Below are 24,164 nucleotides of genomic sequence, written 5' to 3' on the forward strand. Positions count from 1 at the left end.
CATCAGTGAAGGAGAAAAATTAACTGTTTGCAAAATTTTATAATAGAAACAAAAAAAAACCTTTTTTTTCAAAATGTGTGCTTTTTTTGTTTATAGCTCAAAAAATAAAACCCCCAGCGGTGAGTAAATAACATCAAAAGAAAACTCTATTTGTGTGAAAAAAATGGTAGAAGTTTCATATGGGTACAGTGTTGCATGACCGCGCAATTGTCATTCAAAGTGTGACAGTGCTGAAAGCTGAAAATTGGCCTGGTCAGGAAGGGGGAATATGTGCCCGGTAGGCGAGGGGTTAAGTGTCTTACTTCTATGCTGTTAGCAGCGAGAATCACTATTGCTGAATATTAGAAGAGATCAATTATTCCGCTTCAATATGTTCACAACAAATGAGATTGGATCCTGATTAACGACAGACTCACCTGTGTTTTACATCATAATACCAACATGTGTGATAAAACGTGGGATCCGTGAAGTCTATACATCTCCGTGCCCTAGTACTTCCTGATTTGGCTCTCTTCTCCTCTCCTCTCCTCCCCTCCTCTCTCCTCTCCTCCCCTCCCCTCCCCCTCCCCTCTCCTCTCCTCCTCCTCCCCTCCTCTCTCCTCCTCATCCCCTCTCCTCCTCCCCTCTCTCCTCTCATTACTGTTACCCTCTTTTCTTCCTTTCTGCTGTCTCTTTTATTTTCCCATGTTCTGGTGCTAGTGTAGTTCCATGTTGTATGTGTTGTGCACTATGTGTGGTGTGTATGATGAATGCTCTGTGTGATCCATATGTCTCCTATTATTGCTTCCCCTGTACAAGGTGGACTTAATGCTGGGAATGTTCTATGTGACGTCTCCAGTCATTATTGCACACATTTCCTGCTTCCCTGCGGGATGTCTGTTGTTTATTCATCCGCCTGTTTGTTGGGGAGATTTCATACCTTATAACATGACACTTGTCTATTACATTTTCTGTAACTTGAAAAAACTTCAATAAAAATATTGGAAAATAAATAGTTGGTTGCATAAGAGCTAGATTTATTTTTTCTCAGATTTTTTTTTTAGTTATTTTTGATCTTTCATGGAAACCACAGGAATGGATATTTTAATGTTTCTTGGGGCTGCAGTTCCTCTGAGATCCACAAGGTGGTGATCTCACTTCTATCCAGAAAGGAAGTTATTGTAGAACACAGACAGGAAGTGATGTCAGGCAGAGACAGGAAGTGATGTCAGGCAGAGACAGGAAGTCATCTGGAATAAAGACAAGAAGTTCCATACCATATGAAGTGGTGAGTAGACGGTGGAAGTGGCAGCAGAGGAGGTAATTAGCTGTTATGTTCTATTTACACCCAGTAACCCCCCAATCATGTCCGTCCTCTTCCTCCATAGTCATGTCCATCCTCTTCCTCCATAATCATGTCTGTCCTCTTCCTCCATTGTCACGTCCGTCCTCTTCCTCCATAGTCGTGTCCGTCCTCTTCCTCCATAGTCGTGTCTGTCTTCTTCCTCCATAGTCTTGTCCGTCCTCTTCCTCCATAGTCACGTCCGTCCTCTTCCTCCATAGTCACGTCCGTCCTCTTCCTCCATAGTCACGTCCGTCCTCTTCCTCCATAGTCACGTCAGTCCTCTTCCTCCATAGTCACGTCCGTCCTCTTCTTCCATAGTCACGTCCGTCCTCTTCCTCCATAGTCACGTCCGTCCTCTTCCTCCATGAACCCAGATGAACCCCTTCAGGGGCAGAACATTCCCCCACTTCCGGGGCCAGAACATTTTCCTCATTGTGGAGATAAATTCTAGTAATATGGTCCTCTAAACAAACAGCACTGACAATAAATTGAGAAGACAAGGACCATCCTGACCATACATGGCCTACAAAGGGCAATGATGACACTACACAGGCAGCCAATGGGCAATCATTATTATTATACAGGATTTATATGGCGCCAACAGTGTGCGCAGTGCTGTACAAAATGAAGGAAGACATTACAGTTACAATACAATTTGGTACCAGAGGAAGCAGAGGGCCCTGATCCTGAGAGCTTACAATCTAGGAGGAAGGGTTGAGTGATACAAAAGGTAATAGCTGTGGGGGGAGGAGCTGATGGAGGAAATAAATGGCAGTTTACTAAGTAGAAGCAGGATAGGTTTCTTTAAAGAGGTTTTCAGGGATCGTCTAAAGGTGGATAGATTGGGAGACAGCCGGACAGATTGTGGTAGGGAGTTGCATAGGATTGGAGAAGCTCAGGAGAAGTCCTGGAGGCGAGCATGGGAGGAGGTGACACGGTAAGTAGAAAGTAGAAGGTCTTGGGAGGATTGAAGAGAGCGGTTTGGTTGATATTTTGAGGCCAGGTTGGTGATGCAGCGGAGGGCAGAGTTGTGCATGGCTTTGTAAGTTGTTATTATTTTGGGTATATTTCGTTGGGTGAGTGGAAGCCAGTGGAGGGATTGGCAAAGAGGGGTAGCAGACAGTGAACAGTTGGTACACTACACAGGCAGCCAATGGGCAATCATTACACTATGCAGCCAGCACAATGATGGAGTGCTGGGGTCAGGAGTATGGAGCATAGAGCCCCTTACATTGTTGGTCAGGAGGAAGAAAACATTCCCCAGCCTGCCATGAATATGTTCCATCATTGGTGTCAGAGGGAGGGAAATTCTGATGGAAGTAGAGGAGCTGAGGGGTCTCTCAGGGGTTACTGAGGATGGAAAACATTGGGGCCCCTGAGAGAGTAGTGGAGTTCAAAGGCTTTTAGGGGGTAGAGTAGCTGAAGGAATCTGGGTCTTTGATAGGGTTGGCGGGGAGCAGGGCTCTGAGGAAAGAAAGATTTGTCAGGCTCAGGGGGACTCTGAGGTAGGGAGGGGGCTCCTGGTCTCTGATTGTCCTCTTACCTGCACTTACTTTCCAGACCTCCTTACAGAACTCCTACCAGGAAAGGAAGACAACCTTCACCTTCTTACCATCTCACCGGTCATATATTATTTTCCAAGATACCAAGTGGAATGAAGAAGGACAATCCTTCACCCCTTGGTGGGCACTTATTGTTAGAGGTCTGTTGGTGCATTATTGACTAAAAGGTAGTCAGGGATCAGTGCTGAACATCTTCAGGAGACACTCCAATACCTTCCCATGACACAGGCTCTGGCAGTGCCCGGTGCTGGAATTCAGAGCCCCAGGAACCCACCACCACTCTGTACAATGTCCTGGATACTACAGTATATTTGGTAACCAAACCCCTCCCACCTGCTGTCCTCCTTCTACCCACACTACGCTGTCATTGGAGGGAAGAGACAGAATTATCCTGATTAGCCAGGAAAAGTCATCACGTTCCCCTTCCTGGACATCATAATGAGCCGACATTGACCTCACAGCACTGCCTCAGAGCAAACAAGTCATAGGAAGGATCGTATTTATCATTCCTTGTCTGCAGATCTAATACTCATCAAAACCAGTTCAGAGACCAAACAAACCCAACAGAGAAAAGGGGATTTCTGATCTGGATGGACAAGAGGGTCCCGGGACCTCAAATATGCATCAAACACTAAACAGTCCAAACTAAATGTCTTCCCATGGGGGGAGTAGTTCTTCCCTGTCCAGCAACCCTCCTATTCCCCCCTCACATCCACATCCTATTATTGTGTGACCAATACCATCCAAATCATTCTTACTTTCATTTCCCAAAGTTATCCGTCTACAAGGAGACCTGTATAGATCACATGATGGCACCAATGAGGATGGAGGAGGACCGGAGTCACATGACTGAGAAGATACTAAACCTCACCCTGGAGATCATCTACCTGCTGACCGGAGAGGTGAGGAGGATTCTGGGAGGTCACATGACATCACTCTCATCTCTATAATACACGGACCTGACCGGAGAGGTGAGGAGGATTCTGGGAGGTCACATGACATCACTCTTATCTCTATTAATAAAAACACAGACCTGACCGGAGAGGTGAGGAGGATTCTGGGAGGTCACATGACATCACTCTTATCTCTATTAATAAAAACGCAGACCTGACTGGAGAGGTGAGGAGGATTCTGGGAGTCTAACATGATATTCCTATTGGTTCCTCAATACAGAGATTTCCTCTTCTGAAGTCAGGTGATCATATGACCATCACAGTGCCTCCATGTGACTCCCTAAACCCTGAGAGACACAACATGCAGAAGATTCTAGAAGTCACCAAGAAGATGATGGAGCTGCTGACAGGAGAGGTGAGCGGTGCCGGGAATTCTGGGACATTCTCCAGTAACAGACAAGGGATGTGTCTGGATGGTGACTGTATCATTGTGTGTGTCAGGTTCCTATAAGGTGTCAGGGTGTCACTGTCTATTTCTCCATGGAGGAGTGGGAGTATTTAGAAGGACACAAGGATCTCTACAAGGACGTCATGATGGACAATCAGCCGCCCCTCACATCACCGGGTAAGAGGAGACTTTATTGTAAAGGAGAGAGCAGTACGGAGGATCCACCTAGATCCCCCATCATCTGATAAACACATAGAAACAATGGATTCAGTCAGTGTGTGTGTTTCCTACAGATGGATCCAGTCATGGGAACCCACCAGAGAGATGTCCCCGTCCTCTGTATTCCCGGGATTCCACACAGGAAGGTCACACCATCCCTCACTATTACAAGGTTGGTGGGATGGAGCATTTAGAACATGAACTTGTAAAGATGATGTGTGGATTGTTTATGTGACCTTACATTTTACACATGATATTTTCTCTCATTTTCTTGATTTAGAGTGGAGATCCAATCGATATAGAATTTGAGGTGAAAGCAGAAGAAGAAGAGGCGTATGTGAGGGATGATCAGCAGTCTATGGAGGAGGATGGAATAACGGGGACATTTATAGAGGAGGACACTCCTACAGAGATCAGCACAGGTGGGTCATGAACACTAAATCCATTCCTCCACCCATACTGCTCACTGATTGGTCCAGAGTAGGGCGGGGACTGGGTGATATCAGCCTGTAATCCCCTGGTCACTTTCCTGAGCTGTGTTCCCCGTCCTGTATTCCTGGATTTCTCTCGGATAATCTTCCTTCTCTGTGCTGCAGACACAATTTATGTCTCTAGACTGGATTTATGGAGGTTCTGGGGTTCAGCTGGAGGCAAAAATGTTGATGTTCAACATATGTGTTGGATGACCTGGGACATGTGTATTGGGTCTTCTACCATGTATCAGATCTAGTAAAATCTCTGCCAGAGCAATTCTCCCAGGGTTTCTTACTCTTTTATTTCCTGGCTGTGCCGGGTGGAGGGATATGTCTGTAGTGTCTCAGACCCAAGTCACTGAGTGCAGTCTCAGGAGATGGGAGGCAGCGGTGTGGGATCTCTGCAACTTGTCTACAGTAAACATTTAATCTTCCACTGATTACTGAATACCAATATTATGAGTTATGAACATTACACTGTTTAATTTATATTGTACGTTACATCCTCCTGACCCCTGCACTATATACTCTGTTGTACATTACATACTCCTGACCCCTGCACTATATACTCTATGTTGTACATTACATACTCCTGACCCCTGCACTATATACTCTATGTTGTACATTACATACTCCTGACCCCTGCACTATATACTCTATGTTGTACATTACATACTCCTGACCCCTGCACTATATACTCTATGTTGTACATTACATACTCCTGACTCCTGCACTATATACTCTATGTTGTACATTACATACTCCTGACCCCTGCACTATATACTTTGTTGTACATTACATACTCCTGACTTCTGCTCTCCTCCTCCCCCCACTGCTATATATACACATAATATGGATTCTCTTTTGTTACATCTATTTCCTACCAGCTGGACATTTTATATCGGATGATGTGATTGGAGCACAGACTTTTACATGGTGATAATAATGTGATAACATCCTCCAACTTTGGACCCTTAAACAGAAAGTGATAATGAGGGAGGAGTCAATACCCCAATGATGGTGGTCTTCAGGATCAATCCAGTCTTCATCTTGGTTGTTCTCCCCCCATCCTCACTCTCTGACCTCTGGTGGGGCTCAGCCCCGCTGTTCTTCATGACTAAATCATGGACTAAATAAGGAAGTGCAGTACTTCTTGTGTTGGGAAGATGGTGATGAGTGATAGAGGGGGTGGGGACCCTCGTCCTATAATCCCCTCATCACTGTCCCTCCTATAAAAGACAGTTCTGGTTGTTTCCTCACTCTCTGACTAAGGTCCATGATTAAAGAAATGACCTGGTAGGAGATCAGAGGAGCCATTTCCTAGTTCCCTTGAGGGTGGAATTGTAAGCTCCTCAGAGACCAAGCTGCCTGATGTGGGTGGAGTCCTGGTTTGGGGGAACCAATTAGCTCCTGTCAGTAATCCTCTTTGTATTTTAGCCAATGGTCGGGAGATGAAGAAAACCTCCGAGGACTGTCTCACTTTGTCTCCAGACGGGAAAGTAGAAGATGAGGACATCACACAGTATAGTCCAGGAGAAAACCCGGCTCCCTCCAATGTCCATCCGGCACCACCCAGTGTAGATGGACCATCGGATTCCTCGTATCCTGAGGAACCTCAGACTGTGCAGGACCGGGCCGGCCTTCCAAAAGAGAAGAGCTTCTCCTGTACTGAGTGCGGGAAGAGGTTCTGTTCTACATACCATGTTAATGTGCATAAAAGATCTCACACGGGGGAGAAGCCATATTCCTGTCCTGTGTGTGGGAAATGTTTTTCACGAAAATCTTATCTTTACATACATCAGAGATCTCACACGGGGGAGAAGCCATATTCCTGTCCTGAGTGCGGGAAATGTTTTTCACAGAAGTCCAGTCTTTACACACATCAGAGATCTCACACGGGGGAGAAGCCATATTCCTGTCCTGAGTGTGGGAAAAGTTTTTCACAGAAGTCCAGTCTTTACACACATCAGAGATCTCACACGGGGGAGAAGCCGTATTCCTGTCCTGAGTGCGGGAAAAGTTTTTCAGAGAAGGCCAGTCTTTACAAACATCAAAGATCTCACACAGGGGAGAAGCCATATTCCTGTACTGTGTGTGGGAAATGTTTTTCACAGAAGTCCAGTCTTTACACACATCAAAGATCTCACACGGGGGAGAAGCCGTATTCTTGTCCTGAGTGTGAAAAATGTTTTTCAGATAAGTCCAGTCTTCACAGACATCAGCGATGTCACACGAGGGAAAAGCCATATTCCTGTCCTGAGTGTGGGAAATGTTTTTCAGAGAAGTCCAATCTTTACACACACCAGAGATCTCACACGGGGGAGAAGCCGTATTCCTGTCCTGAGTGCGGGAAATGTTTTTCAGACAAGTCTAGTCTTCACACACATCAGAGATCTCACACAGGGGAGAAGCCGTATTCCTGTCCTGAGTGTGGGAAATGTTTTTCAGACAAGTCTAGTCTTCACACACATCAGAGATGTCACACAGGGGAGAAGCCGTATTCCTGTCCTGAGTGCGGGAAATGTTTTTCACAGAGGTCCAGTCTTTCCAAACATCAGAGATCTCACATGGGGAGAAGCCACTTTCCTGTCCTGAGTGAGGGAAATGTTCCTCACTGATGTCCTGTCTTCCTGTACATCAGGGGTCCCACACAACCCTGGAGGTGTATTAGTGTCCTGAGTGTGGGAAATGTCTTCTAGATGAATGTTGCTGGACATCCCAGCTCTCATGTGGGGAAGAAGCACACCCTGATATACACCTCAGATATACTCCATGGCTGATCTTCATCATGGAAGAAACAGTTCATAAGGAGATGAGAGGCCCCCAAAGACATGGATGAAGTGCAGTAAATGTCGGGGTGCAGAGTGGTCAGTAGATCCTGGAAATGAAGGACACAACTTCAGCCCTTCTTGGGTGTCGGAGTTGCGTTTCCTGATAATGATATAGCGGGTTACAGAGCTAGAAGCCGGGAGAGCCCAGATCTCGTTATCGGGGAACTTTACACAGACAACAAGAACTTCTGAAGTTGATGTCCTTCATTTCAAGGCTCTACAGAACAGTGGTGACCCCGAAGCGTCTCTCTGTCTTCAGTCCATCCTTCTCCCATCCCCCAACAGGAGGGAAGGAGAACTCCGCCCCAAACTAGGGGGGAACTTTCCTCTCATTATTTCCCTTGGCTTCTGTGTGGGTTTGGGTGGTTGGAGGAGTGCGGCACGAGAGGGAACACAGCTTGTTGTTCTATGTCTACATATGGGGTCTGGGTAGAGGGGATCCACCGGAAAATATTTCTACTCTTTGATTTTGTGCAAATCGTTTCTGTTTTCACTTTGAAGGGCGATGTTATGTGTGGTTTGTAAAAGGGATTGGCCCAATAGATACCGCCCCACTTAGAGAATAGATGAACTACTATGACCAGCATTCATTCAGCCATGTCACATGTTGGGATCTTTTCTACAATACTTTGTTATAATAATGGAACACGTTGTGTATTGTATTGTACACCAATAATAATGATTCCGCCCCCACATTCCAGACAAGGGATCTTCCCGACCAATCAGATTCCTTCCTTTGTTATTTCCTGATTCTATGATTACAATCTTGTTAGAAGTAAAACTATAAAAAAGAATTTATTGAGTGAAAAGAATTGTGTGTGTCGGGGCCATGATGGGGATCTTTGGGGCCCAAACATTTCTCACAGGAGACACTTTACAAGCCTTTACAGGTCATCCAGTCTCTGGTTCACCATGAATAATGGCCCAGAGTGCAGGGGTCAGGAGACTACTTCATACAGCCCTGCAAACAACGTGCAGTGGTCAGGAGTTACATCCCAGAGTACAGAGTGTAGTGGTCAGGAGTATGTGATTTACATCCCAGAGTACAGAGTGTAGTGGTCAGGAGTATGTGATTTACATCCCAGAGTACAGAGTGCAGTGGTCAGGAGTATATGATTTCCATCCCAGAGTGTAGTGGTCAGGAGTATGTGGTTTACATCCCAGAGTACAGAGTCCAGTGGTCAGGAGTATGTGATTTCCATCCCAGAGTACAGAGTGCAGTGGTCAGGAGTATGTGATTTCCATCCCAGAGTACAGAGTGCAGTGGTCAGGAGTATGTGATTTACATCCCAGAGTACAGAGTGTAGTGGTCAGGAGTATGTGATTTACACCCCAGAGTGCAGAGTGTAGTGGTCAGGAGTATGTGATTTACATCCCAGAGTGCAGAGTGTAGTGGTCAGGAGTATGTGATTTCCATCCCAGAGTACAGAGTGTAGTGGTCAGGAGTATGTGATTTTCATCCCAGAGTACAGAGTGTAGTGGTCAGGAGTATGTGATTTACATCCCAGTATACAGAATGTAGTGGTCAGGAGTATGTGATTTACATCCCAGTATACAGAATGTAGTGGTCAGGAGTATATGATATACAGTCCCTATACAGAGTGAAGTAGTCAGAAGTAGTATGTCATGTACAGGGCACAGTGGGTAAGATCATGTCTTATACAGCCCAGCATTTAGAAGTGGTCATCGGTCAGGAACATGTCATACACGGCTCAGCAAAAAAGAATGTAGTGGTTAGGAACATGTCATGTACAGCCCATCATACAGAGTTCAGTGGTCAGGAGCACATAATATACAGCTCTGTGTACAGAGTGCAGTGGTCAGGAGTACATCTTAGACCCGTGTACAGAGTGTAGAGGCCAGGAACCTGTCATGTACAGCTCTTTGTACAGAGTGCAATGGTCAGGTTTATATCTTAGGTCTGTGTACAGAGTGCAATGTTCAGGAGTATATCATATACAGCCCTGTGTATAGAGTGCAGTGGTCAGGACTATATCATATACAGCCCTGTGTATAGAGTGCAGTGGTCAGGAGTATATAATATACAGCCCTGTGTGCAGAGTGCAGTGGTCAAGAGTATATCATATACAGCCCTGTGTACAGAGTGCAGTGGTCAGTGTTATATTTTAGGCCTGTGTATAGAGTGCAGTGGTCAGGAGTATGTCATATACAGCCCTGTGTACAGAGTGCAGTGGTCAGGAGTATATCATATACAGCCCTGTGTACAGAGCACAGTGGCCATGAATATATCATATACAGCACTGTGTACAGAGTGCAGTGGATAGGAACATGTCATAAACTGCCCTGTGTATAGAGTGCAGTGGTCAGGAGTATATCATATACAGCCCTGTGTACAGAGCGCAGTGGTCAGGATTATATCTTAGGCCTGTGTACAGAGTGCAGTGGTCAGGAGTATGTCATATACTGCCCAGCATGCATAGTACAATGGTCAGGATGTTGTGGTATACAGCCCGGTATACAGAGTACACTGGTGAGGAATATAAACCCTTGTAAGGAATGCAGGTATCCAGCGACAGCTGGGAGGACCAGATCGGTGGGCTATACCTAAGAAATGTGGAATAAGATGGAGTAGGAGGAGTGTGATTACAGGGGGTGTAAAGTCAGGAGGTTTGTTACCTCCATGCATTCTATATATGAAGGTAAATACCCTTCTCTGTGCAGCCCCCCCAATACTCACCTGAGCCCCATCCCGATCAAGCAATGTGCACAAGATCCTCAGCAGTCTGGGGACTCTCCCTCCTCATTGGCTGAGGCAGGAGCAGGGACCATTGGCTCCTGCTGCTGTCAATCACATCCAGTGAGCCAAGGAGGAGGGAGAGGGGACTCTGTGGACACAGAGCAGTGGCTCGCTCTCGAGCCTGCTTGGATGCCCCTGTGATGGATATGGTAAAATGCCTATTTGGTTTCCTGTTGAATATTTACATTTTTCTATACATATCTACTTTTATACTTTTTATTTTTCTAAATGCTTTGTATGAATATATATATATATGTTGTGTGTATATCTTTTCCCTGCTGGGCTTTGTGGTACTTTAAGAAATCCTTGCTCAAAAAGTGGCTGCTCAGCAACCCCTCCCATCGAGTGAACTTGAAGAACAAAAATATTTTCTTTCCAAGATAACACCTAAGAGGAGATCCCCACGAGCCGTGAAGGAAGTTTGCCTTGTATGGACATGACCAATTAGAAGCGTATACGTAGCCCAGTAACACTGCTCACCACCCTTGCATTATCTTGCAGATATAAACTCACTTTTTCATTCCAATAAACTAGAAGTTTTCACAGACTACACGTGTGTCAATGTGGCTTTCTTCATATGTGTGCACTAAAGAGCTAGCATGATTAATTAGGACAGGAACAGATAATCATCGGACACTTAGTCCGGACTAAATCACTCCCATAACAAGCTGCTTGCTGTGGGGGCACTCAACAGGAGGGAGGGGCCGGGAGCCCCTGTGGGGGACCCGAGAAGAGGAGGATCCAGGCTGCTCTGTACAAACCCATCACACACAGCAGTAAGTATGACATGTTTGTTTTAAAAGAAAAAAAATGTTGCCTTTACAATCGCTTTAAGAGGAGTTTACTAATGGACACGACACCCTCAGACCATAAACAAAGCAAAAGTGACAAATAAATGTGACAGCAAATAACCAACCCAACAACCTGACTATAATACACTGTGTACAATGGAGGGAAGCTGACATACACCGGGCAGACCCAGGACTAGTAATCAGGGGAGCAGAGATGGGGGAACAGGATGCAGGAAACCAGAATCAGGGGAAAGTATACAAGATACAGGACGCAGGATCCAGCAGGGAAGCGGCTCACAGGCAGAACACTGAGGCACTGATGATACCTACGGGGGGATTATATACCTTCCCAGCAGCCAGCATCAGGTGGAGCCTCATTACTGACATCTTCTGTCTGCTGGGAGACAAAGCAATGTCTCCTCTCTACTTCCTCCTGAATCACCTCTCACCCAGAGCTTCCTGTCTGTACCTGACATCACTTCCTGTCTATACCTATATCACCATCTGTATCTGACATCACTTCCTGTCTGTACCTGACATCACTTCCTGTATGTACCTAACATATTTTCCCATGTGTACCTGACATCACTTCTCATGTGTACCTGACATCACTTCTCATGTGTACCTGGCATCACTTTCTGTCTGTACCTGACATCACTTCCCATCTGTACCTGACATCACTTCCCATCTGTACCTGTCATCACTTTCTGTCTGTAACTGGTATCACTTCCTGTCTGGGTAGAAGGGTGCTCACCATGTGGTGAAGCTCAGAGGAACTGCAGCTCTAAGAAATGTCTCATAGTTTGAACCTTGTTGTTGTTTCCAAGTGTTCTGGAATGTTCATGTCCATGACTTGTTGGTTCCAGGACTCTTCAGAGTGGCAGTGAGGTGATGACTCCGGAACACTCTCTGGGTTCCATCACCAGGCACTGCAATTATACCCGACTGCTGGGAGCCGGCATCTCCTTTCCTACAGTGAAAGTATAATTGTGACATCAGCAGAGAGGCAGAGGGAGGGTGGGATCAGGTAAGTACCACCCCTGACCACCAATGCTGGGCTGGGGGTAAACTTTATTCTCACTGACACCAACAATGGCATTTGTTTTATCTCACTGACACCAACGATGGGGCTTATTTTATCTCACTGACACCAACAATGAAGCTTATTTTATCTCACTGACACCAACAATGGGGCTTATTTTATCTCACTGACACCAACAATGGGACCTATTTTATCTCACTGACACCAATGGGGCTTATTTATCTCACTGACACCAACAATGGGGCTTATTTTATCTCACTGACACCAACAATGGGGCTTATTTATCTCACTGACACCAACAATGGGGCTTATTTATCTCACTGACACCAACAATGGGGCTTATTTTATCTCACTGACACCAACAATGGGGCTTATTTTATCTCACTGACACCAATGGGGCTTATTTTATCTCACTGACACCAACAATGGGGCTTATTTTATCTCACTGACACCAATGATGGATGTCAAGGAAATCATGCCCACTGCGACTGGGTAACTGGAGTGAGATCCTTGATGGGTGGAGAATGAATGAGGGTGGAGCTTTCTCTGAATTCTCATCTGCTGTATTTTTAACTGAAATTGTACCTTTCATAAATCATTGCACTAATATTGTGTAAAATAATAAAACACATAAAACATCAGAACTACTAACAATTTATCCTCTAGTGTGTCTGCTGTTGTGAAGAAATATATATAATATTTGGGGGTTTTCAGTAATTTTAAGGTATAAATGGCTTTTAAAACATGTAAACAAAAAAATTAAAAATGTCTCCAGGACTCCATGGACCCCTTCATTCCACACAGTCTCCAGGAACCGGGAAACCACAGAGAAACCAAGTGTCCCCCGACTTCCTCTCCAGGCTGGGATGTCCCCCTGGTTGGGTGCCCCCTACAATAGAAGAAGCAGACTGCACCTGCCTACATCTTCTTTATGCTTTGTCTGATCAGGATGGCGGTCATTTCTCCCTGAACATGGAGCGCCCTAAACACGAGGTAAACGTGGTGCAGCATTGAGCCCCGTCCAGCTGTAGTGTAGACTTTGACAGGCTGCAGGCAGCGGGGCTGGACGCTGTACCTGTGCCTACCAGGTGTATTATAATGCCAGCATTGCACCCACAGGGGCTGGACCCCCCATGTACAAGGGGCCTAAGAGATACCATCAGCTGGTGTTCCATTCCACCAGACCCCTATAACTGGAAGAGGACATGTTTGGGGGGATGTGTTGTAGAAGAACCCAGACCACGGTATTGTGTGATGAAATTATAATTCAACTTTATTAATCATATATATGTGACACTTTAACAACAGAAGAAAAGAGATAGATTGTTTACATTTCAAGGATCTATTTATACCATTTATATCATCTATGCTAAGAAACTGATTAACATATGACACACCCCTCATTAATACCAGCCCCGCCCACTTATGTGACCCTCTAAACATCCAAATCCCTGTAAATTCCCAGAAGACACTTTCATCTTTTATCCATTAGAAGCTGATTGGGTACAAGAGAACCCCGAGCCCCTCCTACTCATTCCCACACAAGTCCATGTCACCATCTACAAGGTGAGAGGACCTGATGGAGAACAAGACCATGACCACCAGGACCATCGCCTGACTGAAGCCATGCTCACATTTCTTTCTAATGCTGCTTCTATGGTCTCCTCAGATACAGATTTGGCAGATGTACATTAGTGGAACCCTTTCACTCCGGCCAATGTAAGGTTTCCATCAGCAGCAGCACGGCCTTATAGCTACAGCACCCGGGGGTTGTCTACATTTGTTAGGCCAACTGTCGGCTTTCTGGTGGAAGTGATTCAGCCGCACTGAAGGTCCCCCCCCGCCATGTATACTGGGCTCAGCTGTCCCTCCTGCAAGCCCAAGACAGGCATGGTGGGTGTCAGCGGTGAGAGCAGAAGGAGATCAGCAAACATCTGATCTCTGATCTCCCCTTCAGTGAATGGATGTTGGATGTGGGAGATTATGTCACTTCTGGGTTCAGCGCTGTCATTCTCCAGTCACTATGGTTTGGGAAGGAGCTGATTAGGCATGATCTGTGTTTGACCATCTTTTTTGGGGTACAGAGGTGACATTGGGGGTCTAATAATGTTCTGATGTCTCTTTAAAGAGGACCTGTGACCAGAAATATGTATCACGGGGAGCTATCAACCCCCTATCTGATAGAAGCCATGTTAAGTGAAGAAAGAGATGAAAAAAATTTAAGTAACACTATAAGAATAAAAACCCACAAAACAAATCACACGACACATTTTACATATCATTGCACAAGCGAGAGTGAGAACAATCATTCTGAGGCCATCGTTCACGGATAACTATCTGAACTGATAACCTATAAAGGCTCTTAAAGCGTCATCTTTGCACAATTTTTGGTTCTGAAGTTTGTCACCATTTCACAAGTACGCACAATTTGTAAAGTTTGACATGTTTGGTATCTATATACTTGATGCCAACCCCATATTTTATATTTCACCAAACAAATTGGGTCATATATTGTGTTCTTTGTGCACTAACATTTTCTTTTTTTTACAGAAAATATGTATTTGATAAACAGCTGTACTAATATTCTGTGACATGAAAAATGGCAACTACCACCATTATATTCTCCAGAGTCTCTGCTTTCAGAAAATAAAAGAAATGTTTGGGGTTTAACTAATCATATGGCCTAAAATGTGAAATTAACTAAAAACAAAAGAAAAATAATCTCTGGCAGTGAAAGAAAATACAGCAATATATAACATTTCAAAATCAAAACTATGGTAGCAACAAATGGCTTAAGAAGCAAACCCACCATATTACTCAACCAGGTTCCAACTAAACCCACCCAAAACATTGGATCCCACCTCCTCCCACCCAGGTTCCTGTTGGAACTCCTTTACCTTGTGTAGATATCCCCTTCTGAGATCCTCATGATCTAATTTAAATGTACAACACTCTCTATCTGACATCATTTGTAGACTCCACCTTGGTCTGCCAAGAGATAGTCAGCTGCCAAGCAGTTCTGTGACACCACCTTAGGTGGTGGAGCCAATTCTGCTGCCAGCTCTGCTATAACATCAATGGTGTCATTGGTTATCTGATCCATGACTCCAGTACTCCGGTCCATCTTACTTATCTTAGATTCCCCATCCCGTCTATGAAGGGCTCACTGCATAAAACATCTCCAATCCAGAGAAAATGTTTCTTCTCACTGGAAGGCCAGGGGAGTATTGGAAGAAATTGAGGCTTTCCCTTACAGATATGAGGGGAGGGGCAACATAACCTCAAGTACAGCTATGGGTGGAATTGAAGGGAAGACATTTTAGGGTGCTCCTTCCACAACAAGCAAATGTTATCTGGAAGGACTAGGAATCCATTGGACCAATGGGGATTAAACATTCTGCAATTACATTGAGAAACCATGAAATGTTACTGGCCTGTGATTGGCTCTCCTATTGTTAGTGAAGTAAGTGAGACTCCCTTTGTCGGTGTCATTAATGGAAACAAACCATGTGAAATGTTTCTTCCAAATCCAAAAAGGTGACCCCCTTGGGTAAGTACCCATCCTAATATTCCTGATATGAGTTTGTAGTCCCTGCTACTACAGGAAACATGTGGGCAATCATTTACACCTTTTACAGCAGGACAGTAAATATCAGAACACAATTCAAACAGAAGACCAACAGCAGGAAGTCTGCTAACTGAATGTGTAATGCAATCTGTCATTAGCATTCCCAGAGTTCCCTCTGCAACATAGTTGTATCAGCTGTTGGTCCTGTCTGTAGAACTGTTATTTCCCCACCTTCTGTAACAGGGTGACAACCCTGATCATTATGCAGGAACATTACACAGCAGCGTTGTCACCCTGTACAGGGAAGTCTTAGATAGATTATAAGTAAGACACACAACAAGTGAAGTCCAACTTCAGCTAACTCTTCTACAGCAGTTACAGCAACAGGTTCTCTATAAGGTTCAACCCCCCATATGAATGGAAGATGACAGTTGTAAGCACCCCCAGCAGTGTTATATGGTGTTTCCTACCCCCCCCCAACTTTCATTTTTGCCAAATAGCTTGGCCTTCTACAGGAAGCAGAAAAAACAGATCTACTGGGAGGGTCAACAGGTAATAAAAATGTTATAAGGGGAGACTCAGAAAACATAAAACATTTATGCTAATGACAGATTGCACCATTTATGTAATTATTGATTTTGCCCATTGTTACACTTTAGTGCCGATGTCTTAGCATTTCCAGGAATAATTAGTGCTCTTTGCTAACTTTGCCCCAAAAAGGGACCCGTTCATTCAGAGTCATTAAGGTGAACCCCAATAAGAGGAATGTCAGTCTCCCAGAAGAAGTGGTAGGAATATGACCGCACACTTAGCACTTTGTAAGTTCAGATCTCTTGCAGTTGTACCGTGTGAATAGTTTATGGAGATGAGCAATAGCTGGACAAAAAAAAAGATAACAAGAACATCCAATCTTCACCTGATAGAATCCCTTTTGAGAAAACCAGATGAAACATAAGTGGCCAGCTGGGATTAGGTGGTACTGTTGAATATGTCCCCTAAAACAGTATTAACTCCGTGTTGGAAGGCCTACACCAGCTTAAGAAGTTACTCTCTAACCAAACATAGACCTCTATCTGGCTACAGACCTGCCTGTCATCCATGAGAGGAGATGGAACATGGAAAGGAGGCATTGATCATGGGAGAGGAGGTTGACCATGTAATGGGAGGTGTGGACAAGGTGGGCTTAGCTGGAGCCCTTAAGCCTAGCTTATGGTGTATCAGTTCTCAAAAGAACCTGAAATGGGTTCTCCTAATGAGGTTTCAGAGGCTTGGCAAGAAGCCATTGGACTTCATCCTAGACTCTGGTACTGAGGCATTGTTGGTCATGTATTGGTTGGTCAGATTCTGGCAATGAAGAAAACACATGGGAACATAGCTCAGTTAGTGAATGATGAAAATGCATTACATGTTCAGTCAATGCTCCATAAAAAAGGATAAAGATGAGAATGATGAGGAATACAGTTCAGTCATTGCTGCTTGTCTGAAAAAATGTCCATAGGTAAAATATTCACAGGCCTTCTAGGTGTGTTTCTGATGGACATAATCACTAAACCCAATGAATCCGATCATTAGAGTCCTGTTTGTTCAAAGTTTTTTTTTTTTTAAGTAGCATCATGTCTTCCCTAGTTTGTGGGAAGACATTGGGCCTGTGAGCCTAATGGGACAGCTGTGACTTCTTTAATATTGCCCCTTCTTCTGGAGTTTCCTCTATGCAGCTCAAGCTTGTGAATCCTCTGGTGACAGATTAGCCAGGCATTACCTGTAAAAGCTTTGTCACATTCTGAACATTGATATGGCTTCTCTCCAGTGTGAATCCTCTCATGTATGACAAGGTTTCCTCTCTGTTTAAAAGTTTTATCACATTCAGAACACTGATATGGCTGCTCTCCAGTGTGGACCCTCTGGTGTGCTATAAGATATGACTTCTGTGTAAAAGCTTTGTCACATTCAGAACACTGATGTGGTTTCTCTCCAGTGTGGATCCTCTGGTGTGTGATAAGATATGACTCCCATGTAAAAGCTTTGTCACATTCAGAACACTGATATGGCATCTCTCCAGTGTGGATCATCTGGTGTGATATAAGATTCGACTTCCGTGTAAAAGCTTTGTCACATTCAGAACACTGATATGACTTCCCTCCAGTGTGAACCCTCTGGTGTATGATAAGCTCTATCTTGGTTAAAAAAGCTTTGTCACATTCAGAACATTGATATGACTTCTCTCCAGTGTGCATCCTCTGGTGTCTGATAAGATGTGACTTCTGTGTAAAAGCTTTGTCACATTCAGAACATTGATATGGCTTCTCTCCAGTGTGAATCCTCTGGTGTCTGATAAGCTCTGCCTTGGTTGTAAAAAATTTGTCACATTCAGAACACTGATATGACTTCTCTCCAGTGTGAATCCTCTGGTGTATGATAAGATTTGACTTCCATGTAAAAGCTTTGTCACACTCAGAACACTGATATGACTTATCTCCAGTGTGAATCCTCTGGTGAATGATAAGCTGTGACTTCCATGTAAAAGCTTTGTCACACTCAGAACACTGATATGACTTCTCTCCAGTGTGGATCCTCTGGTGTCTGATAAGATGTGACTTCTGTGTAAAAGCTTTGCCACACTCAGAACACTGATATGACTTCTTTCCAGTGTGAAACCTCTGGTGTGATATAAGATACAATTTTCTTGTAAAAGCTTTGTCACATTCAGAACACTGATATGGCTTCTCTCCAGTGTGAATCCTCTGGTGTGTGATAAGATATGACTTCCATGTAAAAGCTTTGTCACATTCAGAACACTGATAAGGCTTCTCTCCGGTGTGGATCCTCTGGTGTCTGATAAGATTTGACTTCCATGTAAAAGCTTTGTCACAATCAGAACACTGATATGGCTTCTCTCCAGTGTGAACCTTCTGGTGTGCGATATGTTTTGCCTCCATTGTAAAATCTTTGTTACGTTCCAAACAAGAAATCACTTGAAATGACTCCTCTTATGTATACATGGGTTGGACTTTACTGTAAAGCAATTGTCACTTCCAGAACACTGAAATGACTTTTCTCTTGTTATCCTCTGAGGTTGGATCAGTGTTGAAGAGGACCCAAAGCACTTATGACATTTAGAACACGGATATGACTTGTGTCCTGTGTGACTCCTCCAGTGAACTGCAATAAAAACTTTCAGTCAATTACAACACCCAGACGTTTGGTTTCCCATGTGACCGAGTTGTATTCACGAAGACCAGCATGACCAAAAACATGGTTCATCAATCCACCTGTACAAAAAAAATAAAAATCAGAATTCTATATAAAGGGCTAAAGTTGGTTTTTATTTTTAATGATCATTAATAAATATATCTTATATATCATCGCAGGCTGTGTCAGCATTATGGTTTCCCTCAAAGGGCCAGTTGTAACTGTAAGACTAGATGTCCAGAGCACCTCACCCCCCCATTACATCAGATGCCAAGAACTCCACACCCACCCTAACATCACCGTGCACCTCCTTTGGGGGCATGAGGGGCAATCAAAGGGTTAACTGTGTGCTGGGAGTGTTTTACTAGGGGGTAGGGGGGTGCATCACTGTAAGCGCACTGTTCTGGATGGCTGTGCTGTGCAGTGTGCCTGAGCTAACAGGGAGGAAGATTGTTATTAAACAAAACAGTCCTCCTCCCCATCGGAGATACTCGGTAATCACTGGGCGCCGGCGGGTAATTACTGGCCGGGATCCGGTGATTGACAGCCACACATGCTATTTCTATAACTCCTGATTGGTGGGAGATATGACATCACACATACACTGTTTCTATCACTTCCGATTGGTGCGAGATATGACATCACATGCACACTACTGTATTTCTATCACTCCTGATTGGCGTGAGATATGACATCATACGCACACTGTTTCTATCTAGAGATGAGCGAATTATTCAAAAATTCGATTCAGCTGATACGCCGAATTTGTGGAATAAATTTGCTTCGAGCCGAATATATTCGCTGCGAATTTAACTTATAAAAAGGGTGTTTCTAGGCTTCAGAGAGCCTTTATATTAGTGCAGAACACTGTACCTTTAATTTAAATGCCCTTGGAGTCTGCTGGGGAAGAGAAATAATACTGTCAGTCAGTATGACATGCAGATGAGTGCCGTCGATCTTAGAATCACCGCACACTTCACTCATTTGGGCAGTCACGGGGCCAAAACCAGAGTGTAGAGTCACAGTGTGGCGGTGGAGGCAGCAGCAATGGGAGGCCATACAGCACCCGCGGCAATAGTGGGCAAATCGGACGATTTTTTGCCGATAAAAAATCTGCGCATGAGCAGTGACCTGCAAGAGGAAGACAAAAAGAAGAAAAAGAAGAAGAGGATGAAGAAGAGGATGAAGAAGAAGAAGAGGAAGAAGAGGATGAAAAAGAAGAGGATGAGGAAGAGGAAGAAGAAGAAGAAGAAGAAGAGGATGAGGATGAAGAAGAAGAAGAGGATGAGGATGAGGAAGAAGAAGAAGAAGAGGAGGATGAGGATGAAGAAGAAGAAGAAGAAGAAGAGGATGAGGATGAGGAAGAAGAAGAAGAGGATGAAGAAGAAGAAGAAGAGGATGAGGATGATGAAGAAGAAGAAGAAGAAGAAGAAGAGGATGAAGAAGAAGAAGAAGAGGATGAAGATGAGGATGAAGAAGAAGAAGAAGAAGAAGAAGAAGAAGAAGAGGATGAGTATGAAGAAGAAGAAGAAGAAGAGGAGGATGAGGATGAAGAAGAAGAAGAAGAAGAAGAAGAAGAAGAAGAGGATGAGGATGAAGAAAAAGAAGAAGAAGAGGATGAGGATGAAGTAGAAGAAGAAGAAGATGAGGATGAAGAAGAAGAAGAAGAGGATGAGTATGAAGAAGAAGAAGAAGAAGAGGAGGATGAGGATGAAGAAGAAGAAGAAGAAGAAGAAGAAGAGGATGAGGATGAAGAAGAAGAAGAAGAAGAGGATGAGGATGAAGTAGAAGAAGAAGAAGAAGAGGAGGATGAGGATGAAGAAGAAGAAGAAGAGGATGAGGATGAAGAAGAAGATGAAGAAGAAGAAGAGGATGAGGATGAAGAAGAAGAAGAGGATGAGGATGAGGATGAAGAAGAAGAAGAAGAAGAAGAAGAAGAAGAGGATGAGGATGAAGAAGAAGAAGAAGAAGAGGAGGATGAGGATGAAGAAGAAGAAGAAGAGGATGAGGAAGAAGAAGAGGAAGAAGAAGAAGAGGATGAGGATGAAGAAGAAGAAGAAGAAGAAGAGGATGAGGATGAAAAAGAAGAAGAAGAGGATGAGGATGATGAAAAGAAGAAGATGAGGATGAAGAAGAAGAAGAAGAAGAGGATGAGGATGAAGAAGAAGAAGAAGAAGAAGAAGAAGAAGAAAAAGAAGAAGAGGATGAGGATGAAGAAGAAGAAGCAGAGGAGGATGAGGATGAAGAAGAAGAAGAAGAGGATGAGGATGAAGAAGAAGAAGATGAGGATGAAGAAGAAGAAGAAGAAGAATAAGAAGAGGATGAGGATGATGAAGAAGAAGAAGAAGAAGAAGAGGATGAGGAAGAAGAAGAAGAAGAAGAAGAGGATGAAGAAGAGGAAGAAGAAGAGGATGAGGATGAAGAAGAGGATGAGGATGAAGAAGAAGAAGAAGAAGAGGATGAGGATGAAGAAGAAGAAGAAGAAGAGGATGAGGATGATGAAGAAGAAGAAGAAGAAGAAGAAGAAGAAGAGGATGAGGATGAAGAAGAAGAAGAGGAAGAGGATGAGGATGAAGAAGAAGAAGAAGAAGAAGAAGAAGAAGAGGATGAGGATGAGGATGAAGAAGAAGAAGAAGTAGGATGAAAATAAGAAGTATTCCAGTCCAGCAAAAAGTGTATCTGCAGAGAGCTCCGCTATTTCTGACAGTTCCTTCACATTTACAGCGGTTGAAACATTGTATCTATTTGTTTCCAAATAAAAACATCTGTATCCTAAATGGAAACAAATAGATACAATGTTTCAACCGCTGTAAATGTGAAGGAACTGTCAGAGAACTGTCAGAAATAGCGGAGCTCTCTGCAGGGACACTTTTTGCCGGCTGTAGAAGGGATGAAAAATGGCCGATCGGGGAAAATTCGATTCGTGCATCCGAAGTTTGCTAATATTCGGATTCGGCGTGAATCAAATTTTTCCTAATATTCGAAATGAATTCCACTTCGCCAGGTTCGATTCGCTCATCTCTATTTCTATCACTTCCGATTGGTGGGAGATATGACATCACACACGCACTATTTCTATAAATCTCGATTGGTGGGAGATATGACATCACACGCACTATTTCTATCACTCCTAATTGGTGGGAGATATGACATTACACACGCACTATTTATATCACTCCTGATTGGCGGGAGATACAGATGAAACTCAAAAAATTAGAATAACGTGCAAAAGTTTATTTATTTCAATAATGCAACTTAAAAGGTGAAACTAATATATGAGACTCATTACATGACCCCTGTACACTGCCCAACTGATTCCTTTACACTTTTTTGTTTTCCTCCCATACTGTGCCCTGCTGACCCCTGTACACTGCTCAACCGATTTATTTACACTCTTCTGCCAACCTCCCATCCTGTGCCCTGCTGACCCCTGTACACTGCCCAACCGATTCCTTTACACTCTCCTGCCGACTTCCCATCCTGTGCCCTACTGACCCCTGTACACTGCCCAACCGATTCCTTTACACTCTCCTGCCGACTTCCCATCCTGTGCCCTGCTGACCCCTGTACACTGCCCAACCGATTCCTTTACACTCTCCTGCCGACTTCCCATCCTGTGCCCTGCTGACCCCTGTACACTGCCCAACCGATTCCTTTACACTCTCCTGCCGACTTCCCATCCTGTGCCCTACTGACCCCTGTACACTGCCCAACCGATTCCTTTACACTCTCCTGCCGACTTCCCATCCTGTGCCCTACTGACCCCTGTACACTGCCCAACCGATTCCTTTACACTCTCCTGCCGACTTCCCATCCTGTGCCCTACTGACCCCTGTACACTGCCCAACCGATTCCTTTACACTCTCCTGCCGACTTCCCATCCTGTGCCCTGCTGACCCCTGTACACTGCCCAACCGATTCCTTTACACTCTCCTGCCGACTTCCCATCCTGTGCCCTACTGACCCCTGTACACTGCCCAACCGATTCCTTTACACTCTCCTGCCGACTTCCCATCCTGTGCCCTGCTGACCCCTGTACACTGCCCAACCGATTCCTTTACACTCTCCTGCCGACTTCCCATCCTGTGCCCTGCTGACCCCTGTACACTGCCCAACCGATTCCTTTACACTCTCCTGCCGACTTCCCATCCTGTGCCCTACTGACCCCTGTACACTGCCCAACCGATTCCTTTACACTCTCCTGCCGACTTCCCATCCTGTGCCCTGCTGACCCCTGTACACTGCCCAACCGATTCCTTTACACTCTCCTGCCGACTTCCCATCCTGTGCCCTGCTGACCCCTGTACACTGCCCATCTGATTCCTTTACACTTCTGCTGACCTCTCATTCTGTGCCCTGCTGAGTCCCAGAAACCTGCTCAACTGATTCCCTTACTCTGTCCTGCCGATCTCCCATCCTGTGCCCTGCCCAACCAATTCCTTTACACTTTCCTGCCAACCTACCATCCTGTGCCCTGCTGACCCCTGTACACTGCTCAACCGATTCCTTTACACTTCTGCTGACCTCCCATCCTGTGCCCTGCTGACCCCTGTACACTGCCCAACTGATTCCTTTACACTCTTCTGCTGACCTCCCATCCTATGCCCTGCTGACCCCTGTACACTGCCCAACTGATTCCTTTACACTCTTCTGCTGACCTCCCATCCTGTGCCCTGCTGACCCCTGTACACTGCCCAACTGATTCCTTTACACTCTTCTGCTGACCTCCCAAACTGTGCCATGCTGACCCCTGTACACTGCCCAACTGATTCCATTACACTCTTCTGCTGACCTCCCATCCTGTGCCCTGCTGACCCCTGTACACTGCCCAACTGATTCCATTACAATCTTCTGATGACCTCCCATCCTGTGCCCTTCTGACCCCTGTACACTGCCCAACTGATTCCTTTACACTTTCCTGCCGCCCTCCCATCCTGTACCCTGCTCACCCCTGTACACTTCACAACTGATTTCTTTACACTTTTCTGCTTTCCTCCCACACCGTGCCCTGCTGACCAGTGTACACTGCTCAACCAATTCCTTTACACTCTCCTGCCGACCTCCCA

The 24,164-nt window shown here is 44.8% G+C and overlaps 1 protein-coding gene across 1 annotated transcript; it reads left to right on the forward strand.

Moving 5' to 3' along the window:
- Positions 1 to 4,513: 4,513 nt before the first annotated feature.
- LOC149436776 (uncharacterized) lies at positions 4,514 to 8,873 on the forward strand (the record flags this gene model as incomplete). Its single annotated transcript, XM_089661489.1, has 3 exons — positions 4,514 to 4,618; positions 4,727 to 4,868; positions 6,357 to 8,873. Coding segments are annotated over 3 exons (1,428 nt in total), but the record flags the coding sequence as incomplete, so codon positions are not given.
- Between the last annotated feature and the right edge of the window lie 15,291 nt (positions 8,874 to 24,164).

This window comes from Staurois parvus, unplaced genomic scaffold (genome assembly GCF_062004578.1).
Source record: "Staurois parvus isolate SC_StPar_1 unplaced genomic scaffold, SC_StPar_1.0 ptg001345l, whole genome shotgun sequence".
Taxonomy (NCBI): domain Eukaryota; kingdom Metazoa; phylum Chordata; class Amphibia; order Anura; family Ranidae; genus Staurois; species Staurois parvus.